The sequence below is a fragment of the Salmo trutta genome, chromosome 7 (assembly GCF_901001165.1).
Source record: "Salmo trutta chromosome 7, fSalTru1.1, whole genome shotgun sequence".
Classification (NCBI taxonomy): domain Eukaryota; kingdom Metazoa; phylum Chordata; class Actinopteri; order Salmoniformes; family Salmonidae; genus Salmo; species Salmo trutta.
Genome location: NC_042963.1, coordinates 10,039,545 through 10,063,169, shown reverse-complemented (window position 1 = coordinate 10,063,169; position 23,625 = coordinate 10,039,545). Strand labels below are relative to the sequence as shown.

Here is a 23,625-nt window from a genome sequence, read left to right as displayed (position 1 = left end):
GCTGGGACTAGGGCTGTGTGGCTGGGGCTAGGGCTGTGTGGCTGGGGCTAGGGCTGTGTGGCTAGGGCTAGGGCTGTGTGGCTGGGGCTAGAGCTGTGTGGCTGGGGCTAGGGCTAGGGCTGTGTGGCTAGGGCTAGGGCTGTGTGGCTAGGGCTAGAGCTGTGTGGCTGGGGCTAGGGCTGTGTGGTTGGGGCTAGAGCTAGGGCTGTGTGGCTGGGGCTAGGGCTAGAGCTGTGTTGCTGGGGCTAGGGCTGTGTGGCTGGGGCTAGAGCTAGGGCTGTGTGGCTGGGGCTAGGGCTGTGTGGCTGGGGCTAGAGCTAGGGCTGTGTGGCTGGGGCTAGGGCTAGAGCTGTGTGGCTGGGGCTAGGGCTGTGTGGCTGGGGCTAGGGCTGTGTGGTTGGGGCTAGAGCTAGGGCTGTGTGGCTGGGGCTAGGGCTAGAGCTGTGTGGCTGGGACTAGGGCTGTGTGGCTGGGGCTAGGGCTGTGTGGCTGGGGCTAGGGCTGTGTGGCTGGGGCTAGGGCTAGGGCTGTGTGGCTGGGGCTAGAGCTGTGTGGCTGGGGCTAGGGCTAGGGCTGTGTGGCTAGGGCTAGGGCTGTGTGGCTAGGGCTAGAGCTGTGTGGCTGGGGCTAGGGCTGTGTGGTTGGGGCTAGAGCTAGGGCTGTGTGGCTGGGGCTAGGGCTAGAGCTGTGTGGCTGGGGCTAGGGCTGTGTGGCTGGGGCTAGAGCTAGGGCTGTGTGGCTGGGGCTAGAGCTAGGGCTGTGTGGCTGGGGCTAGGGCTAGAGCTGTGTGGCTGGGGCTAGGGCTGTGTGGCTGGGGCTAGGGCTGTGTGGCTGGGGATAGGGCTGTGTGGCTGGGGTTAGGGCTAGGGCTGTGTGGCTGGGGCTAGGACTGTGTGGCTGGGGATAGGGCTGTGTGGCTGGGGTTAGGGCTAGGGCTGTGTGGCTGGGAATAGGGCTGTGTGGCTGGGGCTAGGGCTGTGTGGCTGTAGTTGTGTAGCTGGGGGTGTAGTTGTGTAGCTGGGGCTGTAGTTGTGTAGCTGGGGCTGTAGTTGTGTAGCTGGGGCTGTAGTTGTGTAGCTGGGGCTGTCTGGCTGGTGCTGTGTCTGCGGTTGTGGGGTTGTGTCCCAAATGGCAGCCCTTGGTGCCATTTGGGATGCATCCCTGGTTCTGGCTGGGCTCCAGGTCCTGCTGGGCAGTTCAGCAGTTCTCAGCCTGAAGGTGATGATGGGAGGCTGACAACAAGCCTGCTAAGTTCTGTAGGCACCTTTTAGTTCCACCACTCTGACAACCATGTTTGATACCTCCCACCTGCTGCTTATTGATTCAGATAACAAGCTCCTATGGCTTTGCCTCTATGTGCCTCCCTCCTCCGTAGGGTCATTCTGGGTCATCATCTCACTCTCTCCAGAGCTCCTGTAGGACTGACCCTTAGCTTCAGGGTCCTCGTGCAGCTTGACCCCACAGACTAGTAGGCTTTAGAAAGAATGATGTATCCAAGTGGTCTTTCTCTGCAAGATTGGGAGTCTTGTGACCAAACAAACATTATCAAACCACATGGTAATTTTCCTCTAACAATGTACGTTCTAAGCAGACCTACATGAAATGTAAGTGGCAGATTTAATTTGCAATACAAAGTGACAAACTCAGACATTACAAAGACATGAGCTCCGAAGGCAAAGGGAAAGGGTGAATGGGAGGAAGAGATACAGGGAAGGAGGGAGGGAGGGAGGGAGCAGAGCAACAGGGAGGGAGGGAGGGAGATACAGGGAGGGAGGGAGAGAGAGGGAGAGAGAGAGAGAGGGAGATACAGGGAGGGAGGGAGAGAGAGGGAGATACATGGAGGGAGAGAGAGATACATACAGGGAGGGAGGGAGGGAGGGAGGGAGGGAGGGAGGGAGGGTGTGTAGAGATACACAATTAATTAAAAATGTCTCCCTGAAGAGCAACCCAGTAATTAAAGCCTTTCGGTCTCAACATTTATCCCTCTTATTATTATTTAAAACCACAAAGTGCAAGGTTGAAGGAGGAGTGTGTGAGTGAGTGTGTGTGCATGCGTGCGAGAGAGCGTGCATCTTTGTGCATGCTTGTGCCTGTTTGTGTGGAGTTTGAATACATTACTGAGAGAACCTTAAAACAGGCCCACTCAAAGAACACATTGAATGGAAATCAATGAAAGAAATAAACCTTAGCTTCTCCCTTTGCTTTTAATGACCAAGAACTCCTTTCAGTGCTGAGGTCGACTCCATTTGTTGATATAAATTACCTTCCTTCCTGGGATAAAGGGACTTGCTTTTACTCTGCCTGTGTCGATGTGAAAGTCTATTTAAGCATTGGACACAGTAATGGGGTACAGTAGAGGTCTTGGCTCCTCTCTCTAGCGTCCATGCTGAGAGAGAAAACGGTCTGGTTGCAGGAGAATTTAAAGTGGGTCACATAAACTACATGACCAAAGGTATCTGGACACCTGCTCGTCGAACATCTCATTCCAAAATCATGAGCATTAACATGGAGTTGGTCCCCCGTCTGCTGCTATTAACAGCCTCCACTCTTCTGGGAAGGCTTTCCACTAGATGTTGGAACATTGCTGTGGGGACTTTCTTCGATTCAACCACAAGAGCCTTAGTGAGGTCGGGCATTGATGTTAGGCAATTAAGCCTGACTCGCAGACGGCTTTCCAATTCATCCCAAAGGTGTTCGATGGGGTTGAGGTCAGGGCTTTGAGCAGGCGAGTCAAGTTCTTCCACACTGTTCTCAACAAACCATTTCAGTACGGAACTCACTTTGTGCACAGCGGAATTGTCATGCTGAAACAGGAAAGGGCCTTCCCCAAACTGTTTCCACAAAGTTAGAAACACAGAATTGTCTAGAATGTCATTGTATACTGTAGCGTTAAGATTTCCCTTTACTGGAACTAAGGGGCCTGAACCATGAAAAACAGCCCCAGACCATTATTCCTCCTCCACCAAACTTTACAGTTGGCACTATGCATTGGGGCAGGTAGAGTTCTCCTGGCATCCACCAACCCAGATTAGTCTGTCGGACTGCCAGATGGTATAGCGAGATTCATCACTCCAGAGAACGCATTTCCACTGCTCCAGAGTCCAATGGCGGTGAGCTTTACACCACTCCAGCCGACACTTGGTATTGCGCATGGTGATCTTAGGCTTGTGTGCATCTGCTCGGCCATTGAAACCCATTTATGAAGCTCCCGACAAACATTTATTGTGCTGACGTTGCTTCCAGAGGCAGTTTGGAACTCGGTAGTGAGTGTTGCAACCGAGGACAGACGATTTTTACATGATACGCGCTTCAGCACACAACGCTCCCGTTCTGTGAGCTTGTGTGGCCTATCACTTCGCGGCTGAGCCGTTGCTGCTCCTAGACATTCCCACTTCACAATAAGAATCAAATCAAATTAAATCAAATTTATTTATATAGCCCTTCGTACATCAGCTGAAATCTCAAAGTGCTGTACAGAAACCCAGCCTAAAACCCCAAACAGCAAGCAATGCATGTGAAAGAAGCACGGTGGCTGGGAAAAACTCCCTAGGAAAAACTCCTGAGAAAGGCCAAAAACCTAGGAAGAAACCTAGAGAGGAACCAGGCTATGAGGGGTGGCCAGTCCTCTTTTGGCTGTGCCGGGTGGATATTATAACAGAACATGGTCAAGATGTTAAAATAAGAGCGCTTATAGTTTCCCGGGGCAGCTCTAGCAGGGCAGAAATGTGACGAACTGGCGTGTTGGAAAGGTGGCATCCTACGATGATGCCACGTTGAAAGTCACTGAGCTCGTCAGTAAGGCCATTCTACTGTCATGTTTGTCTATGGAGATTGCATGGCTGTGTGCTCGATTTTATACACCTGTCAGCAACGGGTGAGGCTGACATAGCCGAATCCACTAATTTGAAGGGTTGTCTACATACTTTTGTATAATACTGTTGAAGTCAGAAATGTACATACACCTTAGCCAAATACATTTCAACTCAGTTTTTCACAATTCCTGACATTTAATCCTAGTAACAATTCCCTGTCTTAGGTCAGTTAGGATCACCACTTTATTTTAAGAATGTGAAATGTCACAATAATAGTGGAGAGAATGATTTATTTCATGCCTTTAAATTGTTTAACTTGGGTTAAATGTTTCGGGTAGCCTTCCACAAGGTTCCCACAATAAGTTTGCTGAATTTTGGCCCATTCCTCCTGACAGAGTTGGTGTAACTGAGTCAGGTTTGTAGGCCTCCTTGCTTGCACAGGCTTTGTCAGTTCTGCCCACAAATGTTCTATGGGATTGAGGTCAGGGCTTTGTGATGGCCACTCCAATACCTTGACTTTGTTGTCCTTAAGCCATTTTGCCACAACTTTGGAAGTATGCTTGGGGTCATTGTCCATTTGGAAGACCCATTTGCGACCAAGCTTTAACTTCCTGACTGATGTCTTGAGATGTTGTTTCAATATATCCACATAATTTTCCTTCTCATGATGCCATCTATTTTGTGACGTTCACCAGTCCCTCCTGCAGCAAAGCACCCCCACAACATGATGCTGCCACCCCCGTGCTTCACGGTTGGGATGGCGTTCTTCGACTTGCAAGCCTCCCCCTTTTTCCTCCAAACATAACGATGGCCATTATGGCCAAACAGTTCCATTTTTGTTTCATCAGACCAGAAGACATTTCTCCAAAAAGTACGATCTTTGTCCCCATATGCAGTTGCAAACCGTAGTCTGGCTTTTTTATGCCGGTTTTAAAGCAGTGGCTTCTTTCTCGCTGAGCAGCCTTTCAGGTTATGTTGATATAGGACTCGTTTTACTGTGGATGTAGATACTTGTGTACCTGTTTCCTCCAGCATCTTCACAAGGTCCTTTGCTGTTGTTCTGGGATTGATTTGCACTTTTCACACCAAAGTATGTTAATCTCTAGGAGACAGAACGTGTCTCCTTCCTGAGCGGTATGACGGCTGCGTGGTCCCATTGTGTTTATACTTGTGTACTATTGTTTGTACAGATGAACGTGGTACCTTCAGGCGTTTGGAAATTGCTCCCAAGGATGAACCAGACTTGTGGAGGTCTACAATTCTTTTTATGAGGTCTTGGCTGATTTCTTTTGATTTTTCCATGATGTCAAGCAAAGAGGCACTGAGTTTGAAGGTAGGCCTTGAAATACATCCACAGGTACATCTCCAATCGACTCAAATGATGTCAATTAGCGTATCAGAAGCTTCTAAAGCCATGACATAATTTTCTGGAATTTTCCAAGCTGTTTAAAGGCACAGTCAACTTAGTGCATGTAAACTTTTGTCCCACTGGAATTGTGATAGTGAATTATAAGTGAAATAATCTGTATGTAAACAATTGTTGGAAAAATGACTTGTGTCATGCACAAAGTAGATGTCCTAACCAACTTGCCAAAACTATAGTTTGTTAACAAGAAATGTGTGGAGTGGTTGAAAAACGAGTTTTAATGACTCCAACCTTAGTGTGTGTAAACTTCCGACTTCAACTGTATAGTGTATCTTGTCCTTTGGGTTCACATTGAACTTTTACCTTGCTACTAGTTTACTCAAGATGCAAGGAATTCAGATTTTCATAATAATCATTATAATTTATTTATTTTCTAACATGTAGCCTATGTAAAGCACAAACACAAACAGCGTGCACACACCTGCACATGCACCCACACACAAGCGGGTCCTAGACACATGACCATGATTCCCTTCAGGCCTGTTGTCAGTTTTAGAGCACACACCTACCCAAGCATGGATAAGCCTCTGAAATATTCATACACAGGGACACAGGCAGAGAAAGAGAGAGAAGTGAAAGGAGAGAGAAAGAGGATGGGGAACAGGATTAGAAGGTAAGAGAGTTGGAAAGGGACCTGCTATACAGACTGGGTCAGGGAATGTACAGTGCATGTGTCAGGCCAAGTGGACAGAGGATGGCTCCAAATCTCTGCGGAGGAAAAAATGTCACAGAATGTATTGTGTTGTAGTCTAAAACGTAACCCTTGCATTTCATTTTAAAGTCTAGCTAATTGGGCTAATGCTTTACTGTGGTCCTAAGCGTTTTCTATGAGGGCCTTGTCGGTGAGACCAAGCCAAGACTGCGATCCAGTGATTGCATGACTGCACAGTGACTGAACAGAGAGCTTGAGCACACTGTAATCAAATCTAATCAAACCTGCAATCGCCCTGATGACAGAGGAGATCTATTGAACAAGTCCTGAAAGGTCTTTAGATAGATCTTTTCTGACACTAGGTAACACTTCAAAACAATGCACATTTCCAACCCACTCAATCGAATACTGTAGTCCATCCCTATTACCTGCACCCAACTGTGTAGTCCACCCGCCCCTGACACTCAAAAGCATCAGTCTATCCATTCAGTATAACCATTTTTGGCCCTGGCTCACAGGCCCAGTGTAATCTGCAGTAAAAGCCTCTCCATTCATTCCAGGATCATCAGTGTTTCTATGGCCAATTCGGGCCTGTAAATGGAAACAGTGAGGAACAGACTATCTCCACTGAGGGGATTTCAAACAAGAACAATGTCAGAGTTACGGGTGTGGGAGAGGGGAGAGAGGGAGGGAGGGAGGGAGGGAGGGAGGGAGGGAGGGAGGGAGGGAGGGAGGGAGGGAGGGAGGGAGGGAGGGAGGGAGGGAGAGAGGGAGGGAGGGAGGGAGGGTTGTTTTTGGATTGGGCCAATGACAGAGAAAGTGAGGAGCAGAACGGAGGCTAGAAAGGGGACAGTTAAAAAAATAACTATATATTTTAACTAAGCATGTCAGTTAAGAACAAATTCATATTTATGAACAGTGGCTTAAGGAACAGTAGGTTAATAACTGCCTTGTTCAGGGGCAGAACAACAGATTTTTACATTGTCAGCTCAGGGATTTGATCCAACAACCTTTCGGTTACTGGCCCAGTGCGTTAACCACTAGGCTACCTACCACCCCAGAGTGGGCAGCATCGAGACAGAAGTAGGTCTGTAGATGTACAGGTTACATTAATATATGATATTATGTGGTATTAAATGTTTTCTAATTCACTGTCCAATCTGCTTGTTGTCAGAGATATATAACTTCCTATTTTTCTCTCCCTATTCTCTACAGGTGCAGGTGGGAACCTCCCATCAGGAGCAGAGAGTTGTGGGATACCTCACCTGCACTCATCTACACGCCATTGAAGGTATTTTTAAGTTTATAGTATACAGTACAGTACATGCTCACACACCAATACATTTTTTAGCTTCTTTGCTAATTGGATCCTAGCTTCTCCTCCCTACTTTGATTAGGTCTATGCTGGCTCTGTAGTCTTATGTGAATACCAGAGGTAAACGGAACAAATGTTTGGGAATAAAAAAGGGTTTGAGAGTCAAATCATATCAAAGTTTATTGGTCACGTACACAGATTTGCAGATACAATAATACAGTAATATACACACAGCAATACAACAACAATACACATATTATCCAAAAAGTTTTAAAACATCTGAAATATCAAAGCCAGCAATGTCAGAGTCCTGAATATACATACAGTTGAAGTCAGAAGTTTCATCCACTTAGGTTGGAGTCATTAAAACTCGTTTTTCAACCACTCCACAAATGTCTTGTTATCAAACTATAGTTTTGGCAAGTCGGTTAGGACATCTACCTTGTGCATGACACAAGTCATTTTTCCAACAATTGTTTACATACAGATTATTTCACTTATAACTCACTGTATCACAATTCCAGTGGGTCAGAAGTTTACATACACTAAGTTGACTGTGCCTTTAAACAGCTTGGAAAATTCCAGAAAATTATGTCATGGCTTTAGAAGCTTCTGATAGGCTAATTGACATCATTTGAGTCAATTGGAGGTGTACCTGTGGATGTATTTCAAGGCCTACCTTCAAACTCAGTGCCTCTTTGCTTGACATCATGGGGAAATCAAAAGAAAACAGCCAAGACCTCAGAAAAAAAATTATAGACCTCCACAAGTCTGGTTCATCCTTGGGAGCAATTTCCAAACGACTGAAGGTACTGCATTCATCTGTACAAACAATAGTACGCAAGTATAAACACCATGGGACCACACAGCCGTCATACCACTCAGGAAGGAGACGCGTTCTGTCTCCTAGAGATGAATGTACTTTGGTGCGAAAAGTGCAAATCAATCCCAGAACAACAGTAAAGGACCTTGTGAAGATGCTGGAGGAAACAGGTACAAAAGTATCTATATCCACAGTAAAACGAGTCCTATATCGACATAACCTGAAAGGCCTCTCAGAAAGGAAGAAGCCACTGCTCCAAAACCGCCATAAAAAAGCCAGACTACGGTTTGCAACTGCACATGGGGACAAAGATCGTACCTTTTGGAGAAATGTATTCTGGTCTGATGAAACGAAAATTGAACTGACTATCGTTATGTTTGGAGGAAAAAGGGGGAGGCTTGCAAGCCGAAGAACACCATCCCAACCGTGAAGGACAGGGGTGTCAGCATCATGTTGTGTGGGTGCTTTGCTGCAGGAGGGACTGGTGTACTTCACAAAATAGATGGCATCATGAGAAGGAACATTTTGTGGATATATTGAAGCAACATTTCAAGACATCAGTCAGGAAGTTAAAGCTTGGTCGCAAATGGGTCTTCCAAATGGACAATGACCCCAAGCATACTTCCAAAGTTGTGGCAAAATGGCTTAAGGACAACAAAGTCAAGGTATTGGAGTGGCCATCACAAAGCCCTGACCTCAATCCTAACGAAAATGTGTGTGCAGAACTGAAAAAGTGTGAGCGAGCAAGGAGGCCTACAAACCTGACTCAGTTACACCAACTCTGTCAGGAGGAATGGGCCAAAATTCACCCAACTTATTGTGGGAAGCTTGTGGAAGGCTACCCAAAACGTTTGACCCAAGTTAAACAATTTAAAGGCAATGCTACCAAATACTAATTGAGTGTATGTAAACTTCTGACCCACTGGGAATGTGATGAAAAAAATAAAAGCTGAAATAAATCATTCTCTCTTCTATTATTCAAAAATGTCACATTCTTAAAATCAAGTGGTGATCCTAACTGACCTAAGACAGGGAATTTTTACTAGGATTAAATGTCAGGAATTGTGAAAAACTGAGTTGAAATGTATTTGGCTAAGGTGTATGTAAACTTCTGACTTCACCTGTATATTTATAATGGTGTGTATAGACAGTATGGATAGTATATGAATATAAAAGGTGTTTATATAATGGTATGTATTGGCGTGACTTGACTTTAACATTAATCTGAAGACTGTTATTTATCTAATCAACTAACTGTATTTAATTGTTACCCAATTAAATTAATCATGTAACAAGGAACTCATATGGGGAACCACGAGAGCGGTTCTTTAAAGAGTTACCATCTCCTGAATTAAACTCTACTTATCACATCTATAAACAGTCAACTTATTCATCATTAACTTTGTTAAAAGTAAATAATAGAATAAGTATAATTTTTTTTGTTATTTGTAAACTCAGGTTCCATTTATCTAATATCAGGTTTTGGTTGAAGATCTGATAACATTCACTATCAACAATATAAATAGAGAAAATCAGAAAAGGGTCAAATACTTTTTCACGGCGCTGTATAAATATAAAGTGGGTCAAATAGTATGTAAACATTGTTCAAGTGACCAGTGTTCAATCTCTCTATATACACGGGGCAGCAGTCTCTAAGGTGCCGGGCAGAGTACCGGGCAGGTGGCCTGCTGGTGATGGCTGTTCAAAAGTGTGATGGCCTGGAGATAGAAGCTGTTTTTCAGTCTCTCAGTCCCCGTCTTTGATACGCCTGTCGCCATCTGCTAGATGAGCAGGGTGAACAGGCTGTTGCTCGGATGGCTCAGGTCCTTGATGATCTTCTTGGCCTTCCTATGACACCGGGTCCTGTAGATGTCCTGGAAGGCAGGCAGTGTGCCCCCAGTGATGAGTTGGGCTGAACGCACCACCTTCTGGAGAGCCATGCAGTTGAGGGTGGTGCAGTTGCCGTACCAGGCGGTAATGCAGCCTGAAAGAAAGCTCTCAATGGTGCATCTGTAGAAGTTTGTGAGGGTTTTAGGGGCCTTGATGAATTTCTTCAGCCTCCTGAGATTGAAGATGCACTGTTGCGCCTTCTTCACCACAGTGTCGGTGGAACCATTTCAGGTCTTTGGTGATGTGCACGCCAAGGAACTTGAAGCTTTTGACCCTCTCCACTGCGGCCCCATCGATGTGGATGGGGACGTGATCTCTCTGCTGTCTCCTGTAATCCACAATCAACTCCTTTGTTTTATTGACAATGAATCAAATAGCCACCGGACTATTTACATTGACCCCTCCCCTCCATTTGTTTTGTACACTGCTGCTACTCGCTGTTTATTATCTATGCATAGTCACTTCACCCCTACCGCTATGTACAAATTACCTCGACTGACCTGTTCCCCGCACATTGACTCGGTACCGGTACCACCTGTATATAGCCTCGTTATTGTTATTTTATTATGTTACTTTTTATATTTTTTACTTCAGTTTATTTGGTAAATATTTTCTTAACTCTTTCTTGAACTGCACTGTTGGTTAAGAGCTTGTAAGTAAGCATTTCAGGGTAAGGTCTACACTTGTTGTATTCGGTGCATGTGACAAATAAAGTTTGATTTGATCTTGAAGCAAGTGGGGATGACAGACTGAGATAGGGAGAGATCTGAGTGATTGTACACGAGTGTGTGAACACAATAGTAGTAGACAGATGGTGTAAGATGGATGGTGTGTGTAGTAGCCTACTCTGCTTTCAACCTCAGAGCAGATAAATGAATGCATCAAACCCACACACTTGCTCTGCACACATGCTCTGTTCCCATGGCGATGGGCTCAAACTGTTTTAAGAGTCAGGCCTATTTAAAGCCTCTGGTCTCTGGGTCTCGTTTTTTTTTTCGAAGACAGATCTCCCTGCTATTTTTGGAGCATCCTACACCTCTGAGAGTCTGCTCACTGGGCTAACTATAGAACAAGGGCTATTTCTAAAGACAAATGAAATATAGGGAAGAGAGAACAAGAGAGGTCTTATTATGTTCTAGGTGATGCTTTACACAGTACAAAACCGATCTTTACAACGAGGCACATTCCTATTGCTGCTTGTTTTTCATGTACCATTTTCCCCTCTTACTGCTTGTTCTCTGTGTGTGTGTGTGTGTGTGTGTGTGTGTGTGTGTGTGTGTGTGTGTGTGTGTGTGTGTGTGTGTGTGTGTGTGTGTGTGTGTGTGTGTGTGTGTGTGTGTGCGTGTGCGCGTGTGTGTGTGATTTCTGCTTTTACTTCTGTTTATTTTGGCCTTTGCTGCTTATAACCCATGTTTTCATTGTCTTCGTTGACTCATAAATGATCAGCATTGAATAGATGTTGTCAAAGGGTTCCAGACCACCCCTGCTCTCCCCACACACAGATCTGTTTAGTAGCTTGGTCATCCTTGCTGGCCACAGGGAGCCTCCCCATTCCCCAGCCAGTAGCCCATAGTGACCATTATGCACTGTGCTGTAAATACTGTTTGAGTACATTCTATGTATTTTTTCTCCCTCTTTCCTTGTGGTGCAGCCAAAATCCCATCCAAAGCTAAGCCACTCACATTTTGTATTTCCATCCCCCTAACCACACTCCTTTCTCTCTCGCTCTCCCTCTATCTCTCTCTCCCCCCCTATTTCTCTCTCTCTCTGTCTCTCTCTCTACGTCCTTTAGGAGATGCAGCTGTGCGTTGTGAGCAGTTGGATCTACTCTTGGAGTGGGGGACGGATTTCCGCAAGGCAACGTCCCGCCCCTCGGAGGAGAAGGGTCTGGAGGACCAGGTGGCCTTTGATGTTGTCCTCGGCGACCTCAATTTCGACAACTGCTCCTCAGGTAGCTAGCTCTCTGACTGTGTGAAAAGCTTCTATTCTCTGACATCCTGCAGAAATTGTATGTTTGGGTGTTGTACCTATCATTCCATGTATCTGGACTAATAACTGGGGGATCTGGACAGACAAGCCCCTCTTTGTTTCTCATTGTATCCCTCCATTTCAGAGGATAAACTGGAGCAGCAGCATTCCCTCTTCACGCAGTACAAGGACCCGTGTCGCCTGGGGCCAGGGGAGGACAAGCCATGGGCTCTGGGTGAGTGGACAGGAGTTTGGGCTGGTACTGGTAGGAGTGGGTGTGCTTGTGTCAGGGAACTAGGCTTTGTCTCTTTGTCAGAAAATCTGGGAACACATTGTGCAGATCAAAATAAGTACAATAGATTATGAGACAGCAATAGTGGCATAAACCTGGAGAATGATGGTCTGGAACTGAATCTAAAGGAGAAGGGACATTAGCAAATCAAATCAAATTTTATTGGTCACATACACATATTTAGCAGATGTTTTGCGGGTGTAGCGAAATGTTTATCTGGGACACACAGTGATGTTTGGAAAGTGATATGTGCTGTGATGGCAGGGAGATGGTAGGATGGATGCTGGCATATATTCAACCAAGCCAAGTTTATTGTACACTAGAGCCAACGTGTAAATGCTGTATATGGGAGTTATGTTAATCACTGTGAGTCACCATGTTCTCCTTCTCATCTACTGCTCATTTAAATGTCGTCTCGCCCTCCTCCTTGTGGGAGACATCATTAGCCTAAGACTAGGTCCTCAGAGGTCCTCATTACTGGTACTGCACATTTGTTTGCTAACCACAATTCTCTAAATGAACATTTTAGAGGTCCGGTGAGAGATCTGTTATGTCACAGAGGAGGAAGATACTGGAGTGCTCATTTTTTTTTCTGCCCAACTACAGTTCATCCATTTGTGTTATTGTTGAGCTCTTGAGAAATTACAGAGAAAACAGGCTTCAGAACTACATGTTCTTTTGAGCTGCCATCCATTGTCAGATTTCAAAATTGGTCAGGTGAACTCAAATTCCTCCCTGCCAGCTGTTCTCTAACCCAGGTGTGTGTGTGTGCGTGTGTGCGTGTGTGCGTGTGTGCGTGTGTGCGTGTGTGCGTGTGTGCGTGTGTGTGTGTGTGTGTGTGTGTGTGTGTGTGTGTGTGTGTGTGTGTGTGTGTGTGTGTGAACAGGAACACTACTGGACACCAGCGGGCTTTATGACGAGGAGGTCAGTTCACCAGAGAGTTTGCAAAAGTAAGTAAAACAACCAGTATCAACTCCCACACCGACATAATAATAATAACACGTAGTACATAGAATACATAGCACCCAGCTCGCACCTTTGGTTCCTTGGAAATTGTGGAAACATGTTTTTGGTTTCACAATGGTTGTCGGAACGAAGCCATTTGTTTCCTGACTGGTAAAAAAATTCTGTTTTTTAAACATTCTGAGAACAGATGTGAAAATTGTGTTCGACGAATGTGCATTTTTAGGTTACAGGGAGGTTCTGACAACGTTTTACTCTGGTTCCCTGAAAGTTTTCCTGGGTGGTTTTATTAACGCTCTGAGGACGGAAATTATAGGTAATTAAATAACATTCTGAGAACATTCTCTAAATGTTGTCAAAGTTTCGGTATGGTTATATACTACCCATTAAAAGTTTTAGAACACCTACTCATTCAAGGGTTTTTCCTTATTTTATTTTTTAGTAGAATAATAGTGAAGACATCAAAACTATGAAATAACACATATGGAATCATGTAGTAACCAAACAAGTGTTAAACAAATCAAAAATATATTTTATATTTGAGATTCTTCAAATAGCCACCCTTTGCCTTGATGACAGCTTTGCACACTCTTGGCATTCTGTCAACCGGCTTCACATAGAATGCAGTCTTGAAGAAGTTCCCACACATGCTGAGTACTTGTTAGCTGCTTTCCCTTCATTCTGCGGTCCAACTCGTCCCAAACCATCTCAATTTGGTTGAAGTCGAGGGATTGTGGAGGCCAGGTCATCTGATGCAGCTCTACATCACTCTCCTTCTCGGTCATATAGCCCTTACACAGCCTGGAGTTGTGTTGGGTCATTGTCCTGTTGAAAAACAAATGATACTGTAGTCCCACTAAGCCCAAACCAGATGGGATGGCGTATCGCTGCAGAATGCTGTGGTAGCCATGCTGGTTAAGTGTGCCTTGAATTCTAAATAAATCACTGACAGTGTCACAAGCAAAGCATCCCCACACCATAACACCTCCTCATCCATGCTTTACGGTGGGAAATACACATGCGGAGATCATCTGTTCACCCACACCACGTCTCACAAAGACACGGCGGTTGGAACCAAAAATCTCCAATTTGGACTCCAGACCAAACAACAAATTTCCACTGTTCTAATGTCCATTGCTCGTGTTTCTTGGTCCAAGCAAGTCTCTTCTTCTTATTGGTGTCCTTTAGTAGTGGTTTCTTTGCAACAATTCGACCATGAAGGCTTGATTCACACAGTCTCCCCTGAACAGTTGATGTTGAGATGTGTTTGTTACTAGAACTCTGTGAAGCATTTATATGGGCTGCAATTTCTGAGGCTGGTAACTCTAATGAACTTATCCTCTGCAGCAGAGGTAACTCTAGGTCTTCCTTTCCTGTGGTGGTCCTCATGAGAGCCAGTTTCATCATAGCGCTTGATGGTTTTTGCAACTGCACTTGAAGAAACTTTCAAAGTTCTTGAAATTTTCCGGATTGACTGACCTTCATGGCTTAAAGTAATAATGGACTGTCGTTTCTCTTTGCTCATTTGAGCTGTTCTTGCCATAATATGGACTTGGTCTTTTAACAAATAGGCTATTTTTTGTATACCATCCCTTCCTTGTCACAACACAACTGATTGGCTCAAACGCATTAAGAAGGAAAGATGTTCCACAAATTAACTTTTAACAAGGCACACATGTTAATTGAAATGCATTCCAGGTGACTACCTCATGAAGCTGGTTGAGAGAAAGCCAAGAGTGTGCGAAGCTGTCATCAAGGCAAAGGGTGGCTATTTGAAGAATCTCAAATATAAAATATATTTTGATTTGTTTAACACTTTTTTGGTTACTACATGATTCCATGTGTGTTATTTCATAGTTTTGATCTCTTCACTATTATTCTACAATGTAGGAAACAGTCAAAATAAAGAAAAACCCTTGAATGAGTAAGTGTTTTAAAACGTTTGACCGGTAGTGTATATATGAACATTTTCTTTACACTTTAAGAACTAAGTCTAAAGGTTATTTAAAGGTTTTTGAATAACTTTCTTAAAACTTTCAATGAATTTTTTAATAACACATTTAATAACACCTCCAGCTTATTCTGGGTTAACTCTTATGAACTCCAAGGACATATTGAGTAGGACACATGGAAATGAATTTGCTTAGGTATTAATCATGCAAAGATTTAAAAAAATGTACTGTCTATTATGGCTTCAGTGAGATTCAAACCTCTGATTTTCTGACATAAAAGAGAACCATACATTCGCTGAACGTTCTGAGAACATTGCTTAAATCACACCATTTTTTTTTTTACATTCCCAGAATGTAGTAAATATATTACATTAAATAGGACCTGTGGAATGTTCTGTAGAAGTACTGAAATTCCCACAGAACAACATTGTTTCTTTAAAAAAACTTTTTTATTTAACTAGGCAAGTCAGTTAAGAACAAATTCTTATTTACAATGACGGCCTAGCAGGGAACAGTGGGTTAACTGTCTTGTTTAGGGGCAGAACGACAGATTTTTACCTTGTCAGTTCGGGGATTTGATCCAGCAACCTTTTGGTTCCTGGCCCAATGCTCTAACCACTAGGCTACTTGTCACCCCCTTTTTCTTAATGTTATTCTGAAAGATTTGAGAACATTACTTTACATAGAACCATGAGGAAACCTGTGGGAAACATTATGCTGAAGAGCTTAAATTCCCACAGAAGAATGTTGTTTCTTAACATTCTCTGAACCGGATGGAGAGCATTCCTAAAACATGACCAAAATTGAAATTAAATGTAACCGTGTTTGAGCTTTTAGGAAACATTCTGTTAAAGTAATGAAATACCAAGAAAATATACATGTTTTCCCCTTAAATGTTCTGAGAATGTTCCAAAGCCAAGCAACTAACCTGTACCATTCCCAGAAAGTTGCGGGAAGGTTGTATGCAAAATAACAATAGAACAACCCCGCTCTCACCAAGTTCTAAAATATGGTTTTCAGAACGTTATGTGCAGCTGGCTGTTGAAATCGTTAAGGTGTTTTTAAGTAAATGGTTGATTGTTTTCATTGATAGAGTGATGGAGAATGAGGAGGGGAGGAAGGAATACTTGGTGTTCCCTACCAATAAAAACCACTGTCCTAATCAGAAGGGCAGAAAGATCCCCCTGAAAGGCAACGGGAGGAGGATCGACTACATCCTTTACAGTGAGGCGGTGCAGCAGGACTGGAAAGTGGTACGTTCATTGCCAAATATGGAAACCCTGGCTAAAATACCCTCAAGATCCCAAGGAGGTTGAGATGTAGAAACACACAAAAGAAGGAGACTGAGCATAACAGCATAGCAGCTGATCAAGACCAGATCAAATAAATTGGGAAAGAAGGGTTAGGGTTAGGACAATGTTTTCATCACATTTTGTGTATGGAGCAAAGAGGATTAGAAAACCAAATTACTTTATTTGCATAGGTTGCAAATCTGTGCTCAACAACATCTCGCTTTTCTCATTATGAATCATGGCACTGAACTGCCACCTTGTGATTAAATGTAGCAATGGCAAGAATTCTGAGTGACATACATTTTCAGATAAACCATATTTTCAAGGACATTATGCACAATGGCTCAGAAGATTAGGATTTAAAATACGCTGCGTTGTAATCTAGTATTATGATAACGTGATATAATTAATCTGTAATCCCATAATGTTGTATTATGAAATTATAATGATGTCATGTACCTACTCTCTGTTGCCATCTGTAGGACATTGAAGAGTTTAGCTTCATCACCCAGCTGGCTGGCCTCACTGACCACCTGTCTGTGGCCATGCGTCTGGCTGTGTCCACAGGAGAGGAGGAGCCTTAGGCCCACACCCTTTACACTGCCACGGAGGAAGAACGGGGACGGAGGAGGCAGAGAGAAGGCAAGGAACTCAGGCCTGAGAAAGACAGAGCTTGAAAAAGGAGAAGAAATGGATGGACATAACGAAGAAGAAATAAAGGAGCAGATGCAGAGGAGTCATGTGATCCAGAGAGAACCTGGTGGAGAGAGATAAGAGAGTGGTTGTTGTGTGTGTCAGAGGTCTGGACTGGGCCCAATGCGGACCTGAGGGACTGAGCCAAAGACTCACACACCTACAGGCCACCGTACCATGTATCACCTCTGGTCCTCGGGGTCTATCAGCTCCCTGATGATGGAGTACCAATGATTGACTTACTATGAATCATTTCCTGTATTTAGATACTTTTATGTTTTCAGGCCTCATTTATGTCTGACCTTTTTATGTTTATACTTTTTGGGCTCGGAAGCGTCTAAACTTAGTTCTTTATTTGATTTAAAACGGTGACATGAGACTTCTCTTGACTCATGGAATATAGAGTGTAGCCTGGCTTACTGTGTTGGTGTGTTTGTTCCTCTCTTACCTTAACCTCAGTTCATGGATCCTCAGCATAATGTCTTTTTTTCTAACTCTTTCTAATGGTTTCTATGGTCAACGTACCATCTTTGTAGGGAGTTGAAACACCCACATTTAATACTTTAAATTTATAATGGAGGTATTGTATGAAAAATAACATCTGAAAGGGATATTTTCCGGGCCAATCTGACCGGCATCTCATGTTTCAGTGGTTGTTTGGTTGTTATGCAGAGCTGAGCAGTGAGGAACACCTGATATGATTAGATAAGAGGAACTTAGTTAGGAGGGCCTGGGTGGGGGAGTGGGGGGGTTCTACATGGGGAGGGTAGTGAGGATATCAGATGCAATCCCTCAATAAGAATTTTAATCACAGACTGTTTGGGTTGAAAGCCTGGTCTCCAGGGCGATAAGCATGTTCCCCTGACGATGCAATCTCAAATGCTGCCAATGCAATGATTCTGCATGAAATGCCACCCTGCCAAAACCCACAAACACACACACCTGCACACTCATTACATACACAGACACCATTGGCACTGATGCCTGCCTCATTTGTGACAACACCTTTTTACTCTCTCACCTGTTCTTATTGACACTGTTGCTATTGCTGGCTGTATCACAGGACGATAAGGGATGTGCGTATGTGTGCAGAGCTGGCATTGGGATATGTGACGACCCCATTTAGCATGGTGCAGTATTTATAGATCTTATGCCTGGTTGTGGCCACAGCAGAGGCGAACGTTTACACACCTGCTTACTTGTTTCAGGTTATGGAGGGATCCTGGTCAGTCAGAATATCTCTGTACTTTAATATGTATGTACTGTATGTATGCCCACCTGGCGTTTCTACTCATCTACTATCACCTGGCTGCTTTTATACGCTCTAAAGCCTCTTTATTATTATTAGTAGTAGCAGTAGTATTGGTAGGGTTTATATTTGTGCTTTTTAATACAGTACATGGCCCATCTTGCATTGATCTGTTCCATATTTAGGATGCTGCAGTTCCCTGGTTTAAGAAACTCATAGAGATAACATCTCCCCTGTGCTGGTCTGACTCTCCAGTCCCTCAGCCTCTCTGCAGTTGGGTCTGTTTTTGAGTCAGGGACTAGGGGGGTCAAGGGGCAGGCAGAGGGACTGCTGTAGCTGCTTGCAAAGTGTTATGATGATGCTCCATGGCTTCTAGTCTCTCCACAGATAATGCATCACATTGCTATCCTTTTGATTTTGTTCTCTATAATAACTGATGGTCACTGATGGTTTTTTAAATCATTTTGTGGGGAATGCTGCTTTGGGGTAGCCTCGTTATCTGAGTGATGTGGCAGGGAATTGGCTCTCTTTTTTAAGCTTATTCAACAGCTCATTTTCTTCTGCTTTAAAAAAAAGTATATTTTCCCTCTTTGAATCACTGGCTCTTTGTGTCTTTATTTGAGTGTGGAGTATATGTCTGAAGGAGTCTCATTCACCAACAGTCATTCTTTGCCAAGCCTCCAGTGGAAAACTGTCTCACTGGGACTTAGGGACTGTGTGTGTGTGTGTGTGTGTGTGTGTGTGTGTGTGCGTGTGTGTGTGTGTGTGACCCAAACTGACCCATAAGTGTGTGTTGTGTAGGTCTTTGTATAGCAAGCGGGCCGAATAAATGTTGCTTTACCTTTGCTGAGCGTCAGATACCCAGAGGAAGAGTGGTGGGTTACACAAAGACCAGCCAGCAGTGCGTGCGTACCTGTGTGTGAATTTGTTCTCACAACCTCAAGTTGTGTAACCCATGCCCATGAACATACCACAGCTCACAGCTATTTCATGAGCTTCACTGTCTATGAAAGCTTAGTGTTACACAGGATAATTGTGTTTAGTGCCACATTATATAGGACATAGAAAGGAAATAAACAACTTGTGCATAGAAAGAGAGAAAAGTGACAAGGAAGTAAAACCTTGTGTGTACTTTCCTCGTATGACGTGGACTTCTGCTTTTTGATATCAGGGGAGAGGGGAGTTCTATGTTACACTTGATGAACAACAAAGCACTCTTCGCTGTGACAGCATTCCCTTGAATGAGCTTTTTTGAAAACCCCAAGGAGGGGAGTCCCTGTGAACATAAACCAAAAACAAATAAACAGAGACACAAGACCAAATGTGAGATAAACATTTGGCCATTTTGGCATCTTTTGCCAACCAGAAGGGTCCATAATAATGGCATTCCTCCAAACCAATAACACATGCCTTATAATTTGTATCTAATTTTCGAGGTTATTATTGTTTATTCGAGCTTGATGATATGCCCTATATGCTAATGAGTTCTGCAGATTGCGTGCTCAGTCAACCAAACACATATTTGTTGCTAATAAAAAGCAACTCTCATTTATAATGACAACATTCAGGCATAAATACAGTGAATTTGTGCCAACGGCAATTCTATACTAAAGCCTTCTACATGCATGACCAGAAACACATGTAGAAACACTGTAATAGGAGGACTTTTAATAAAGAGGGGAAATCACCTGCTTGTGTAAAACTTTACATACCACAATATACTGTACGTTAGTGGTGCGTGGGTCATCTGTTTGTTCACCCGCACCCATCTGCAATTGCTAATGACCCATCCACAACCGCCTGACTATGCGTGATGAAGTGAAAATCTGAAATTATATTGCTCCACTCCTGTTCCCATACAAATGTTGCCTACATTTGGTGTATAGTTTTACTGCAAGAAATGTTACATTCTGCCGGAGTTATTATTAAGGCTATGTGAGAGGTTATAGACCTACAGTCAGTGTCCAGATTTCAGTTTCCATTTAACCCATCTAACTGTAGAATAGGCAGTACCTGTGACAGTCAAATTTGAATAACACCTCACAATCATCACACATAACAGCCACCAGCACCGCTATCATCCTCTTTTACCACTTGACCAAATCTTTTCCAAACATTACTTTTCTGGCCCTCTCGTCTCTTTATTTTCAACTCTCCTTTCGCAGCTTTTGTCTTATTGAATTCAACTTCGACAACGTATTTTTTGCCTTTGTGGATTGACATTAACTTTTTCTGCCCGTTCCCAAAATAATTATTTGGCGATTGGCTGTGTAGGCTATTTGGCACGCGTACAGTTAAGCCCTAAAGTTTAGGTTTATGCACTAATACCAGATAGCCTAAATATAACCTGGCACAGAAAATGTATTCATTTATTTCAGCATTACAGTACATGAGATCTGAGAAAAATGAATGTTCTTAATGGTTCTTCATCAGCTCTTAAGATTCCTTGGACAACTCTTGCCTGGTAAAGAACCTTTGAGTTAAGTGTGGGTTTCTTGACGTAGCATCTACGCTTCTTCAGAATTCTAAAAGGTTCTTGAAATGTATGGCAACCTGCAGATGTATCCCTTTCATACCACACAGCAAATTGGCCAGGTTTAACCTGTAAAAGTCTAAGCCTTTTGGGGGGGGGGGGGGGGGGGGGTTAAGATGGTCATACCATGGATCATTTAGCTATATGACTTGTAGTTTTAGGACCTCTGTATGTATAACTTTTTTTTTTTTACCATTGTGTTCGTGACGTCTCATCTTTCCATAGAGTGGTCATATGACTTTGTATAGCTCAGGCAGGTTCCACTGCAAATGCGGAAGGCCAACATAGGTGGATGTGGTAGACTGGCGCACGGGTGCATCAATAGTAACTAGTGTTCTTTTTCAGTGTAGCATTTCTAGTGTTGATTCAACAGTGAATAAAGAGAAACAATACCTTAAAAAAATCCATAAATGTATACTTCTTGTGCAATTTATATAGGCTACTTTGAGGTTTTTCTTTCATTATCTAACTCTAAGAATTGTTTTGCTGATCAACAGATCAACAGGCTATAGAACATAAAAGTCCCACAAATGATGTACTTCTGGTGTAAAAACCAATGGCGAAAAAGGGAAGTGAAATACAGGCATGTCATAACGGGAGAAGGCAACACACTGATGCATGGGATGAAACCCACCCACATGTACACATACTAAATGCCAATCAGATGTAAAAAAAAAAAAGTGACCGAGACCATCACTTTCTGGATATCCCCCTAACACTCTCACCAGACTATAAAGATTGGTCCTCTGTTCCCTCCACCACACAGCAGACAAGAAAGCTTGAGACCAGTATTCACAGCAGACTTCTCCTCATCTAATCTCCATCCCACCTGAGCCAGCATGTTCACCCCTCGTCTTGCTATGCTGTCTGTGCTTGTTCTTGTACTGAGTACCATCACATTTAGCGAAGGTAAGAGACAACTGGAACGTTTGTATGTTTGAGTGTGGAAGTGTTTAACTATATTTGTGGGGACCAAAAGTCCCCACAAGAATAGTAAAGGAACACATAATAGGATTTTGAATGGGTCACTGAATTGTGTGTCTCCACAAGGTCAGTTATACAAGACTGCGTGTGTGTGTGTGTGTGTGTGTGTGTGTGTGTGTGTGTGTGTGTGTGTGTGTGTGTGTGTGTGTGTGTGTGTGTGTGTGTGTGTGTGTGTGTGTGTGTGTGTGTGTGTGTGTGTGTGTGTGTGTGTGTGTGTGACCCAAACTGACCCATAAGTGTGTGTTGTGTAGGTCTTCGAATGTCAAGCGGGCCGGAGAAGTGCTGCTTTACCTTTGCTGAGCGTCAGATACCCAGAGGTAGAGTGGTGGGTTACACCAAGACCAGCCAGCAGTGCTCTAACCCAGCAGTTATGTGAGTAAACCCTATTGTACTTATGCTATTGATGTGTGTGTAAGTGGATATGTGTGTGGCGATGAGAGTTAGGCTTATTACAATTTGATTCAAACACTCAAGATGCCGTACCGTATGTAGGAATTGAAATGAATGAAATGTCAAAGAAACAGTGATATGTTGTAAAAGTAGTGTGAAATAGAGGTGTCAGACAGACATAGAGTCATTGATTCAATCATGCTGTGACTGGGATAGTTACAGGGGGTTAGGGTTACCCGTTAGTGGCCGAATCCTCAAAGCAATCTGTGTTAGAGATCAATCCACCAGATACACAACAACCTCTTATCATCCAGGGGTCAAATTCAATGTTTCGACTTTTTTGTGAGTTTACCTCTGTTGTAAAATGCAGAATGTGCTATATTCCTCCTTCATGTGATTGATTTTCACTCCTTCACTTTCACGTTGGGCATTTTCCTCTCAGATATGATCATTTTATTTATCTACGCAAGTCAGTTAAGAACAATTTCTTATTTACAATGACGGCCTACCCTGGCCAGATTTGGATGACGCTGGGCCAATTGTGCCCAGTGTGGAATTGAACCAGGGTCTGTAGTGACACCTCTAGCACTGAGATGTAGTGCCTTAGACCGTTGCGCCACAAGTCACGTCATAATCCAAAAAAAAGATGTCATGAGTATCAACGGTATCTTGTATGTGCATTTCCCTATGGGGTTCATACTGTTATTCTGTGCTGATAACAGTGTATTTCTATGTTCAGGTTTAAGACTCAGAAGGGGAGACAGGTGTGTGCCAGGCCCTCAGACAGATGGGTGAAGGACTACATCAACATCCTGGACGGCAAGAACTTTGGGAAGCAGACGCCACTCCTGTAACCATGGTGATGTGACCCTCATCTATGTCAACGCCAAAGCAAATCCTTCAAAACCTATTTTGTTCCTCGGTTACACAAGAAGGACATGGCCAGAACTCTGCCTCAGAGAGAGCAGTTAAGGTCCTGAGCCAAAACACCACCTGGGTCTATCTGGGCAAATAGATAAGCTAAATGATCTCCATATAACTGTAATGCTGTGAGCAGTCTGCGTTGCTGTGTATACCTCTCTCTTTACCATTTGGTGCCTGTGATCGATACTCAATATTTATTTTTTGAATCCATAAAACACATAATTGTGCCGAATGAGTTGTGCATAGTGATGATTAGATTCAATTAGAATGTAGTTCCATAGAATGTCCTATGGAACTGCATTCTATAGGCCCATTCTGTTTGATTGCCTTCAATGAATTAAAATGCATGTGGATAAACCATTTGTTGGTTTTAATGCTTACCTGATGAAACAGGACTGTAAACATCTATCTAAACCACATTCAGTTGTAAGCTACTTAATTGGGTCTGTGTCTAACCCTCTCAGCAT

The 23,625-nt window shown here is 43.5% G+C and overlaps 2 protein-coding genes across 3 annotated transcripts in view; both read left to right on the top strand.

Moving 5' to 3' along the window:
- The window catches only part of smpd3 (sphingomyelin phosphodiesterase 3), a 39,627-nt gene extending 20,705 nt beyond the window's left edge, over nt 1-18,922 (top strand). For both annotated transcript variants that reach the window (XM_029757906.1, XM_029757907.1), the window contains exons 3-8: nt 7,106-7,181; nt 11,711-11,869; nt 12,032-12,121; nt 13,065-13,128; nt 16,187-16,346; nt 16,868-18,922. In XM_029757906.1, the coding sequence (XP_029613766.1) occupies nt 7,106-7,181; nt 11,711-11,869; nt 12,032-12,121; nt 13,065-13,128; nt 16,187-16,346; nt 16,868-16,969 (651 nt within the window). In that variant the 3' untranslated portion in view covers nt 16,970-18,922. The remainder of the gene's footprint in view (nt 1-7,105; nt 7,182-11,710; nt 11,870-12,031; nt 12,122-13,064; nt 13,129-16,186; nt 16,347-16,867) is intronic.
- Nucleotides 18,923-21,571: 2,649 nt separating this feature from the next.
- On the top strand, nt 21,572-23,577 carry LOC115196898 (C-C motif chemokine 4). The gene is made up of 3 exons (XM_029757905.1): nt 21,572-21,769; nt 22,096-22,216; nt 22,974-23,577. The coding sequence occupies exons 1-3, from the start codon at nt 21,700-21,702 to the stop codon at nt 23,086-23,088; spliced, it is 306 nt and encodes a 101-aa protein (XP_029613765.1). The 5' UTR covers nt 21,572-21,699; the 3' UTR covers nt 23,089-23,577.
- The last annotated feature ends 48 nt before the right edge of the window (nt 23,578-23,625 follow it).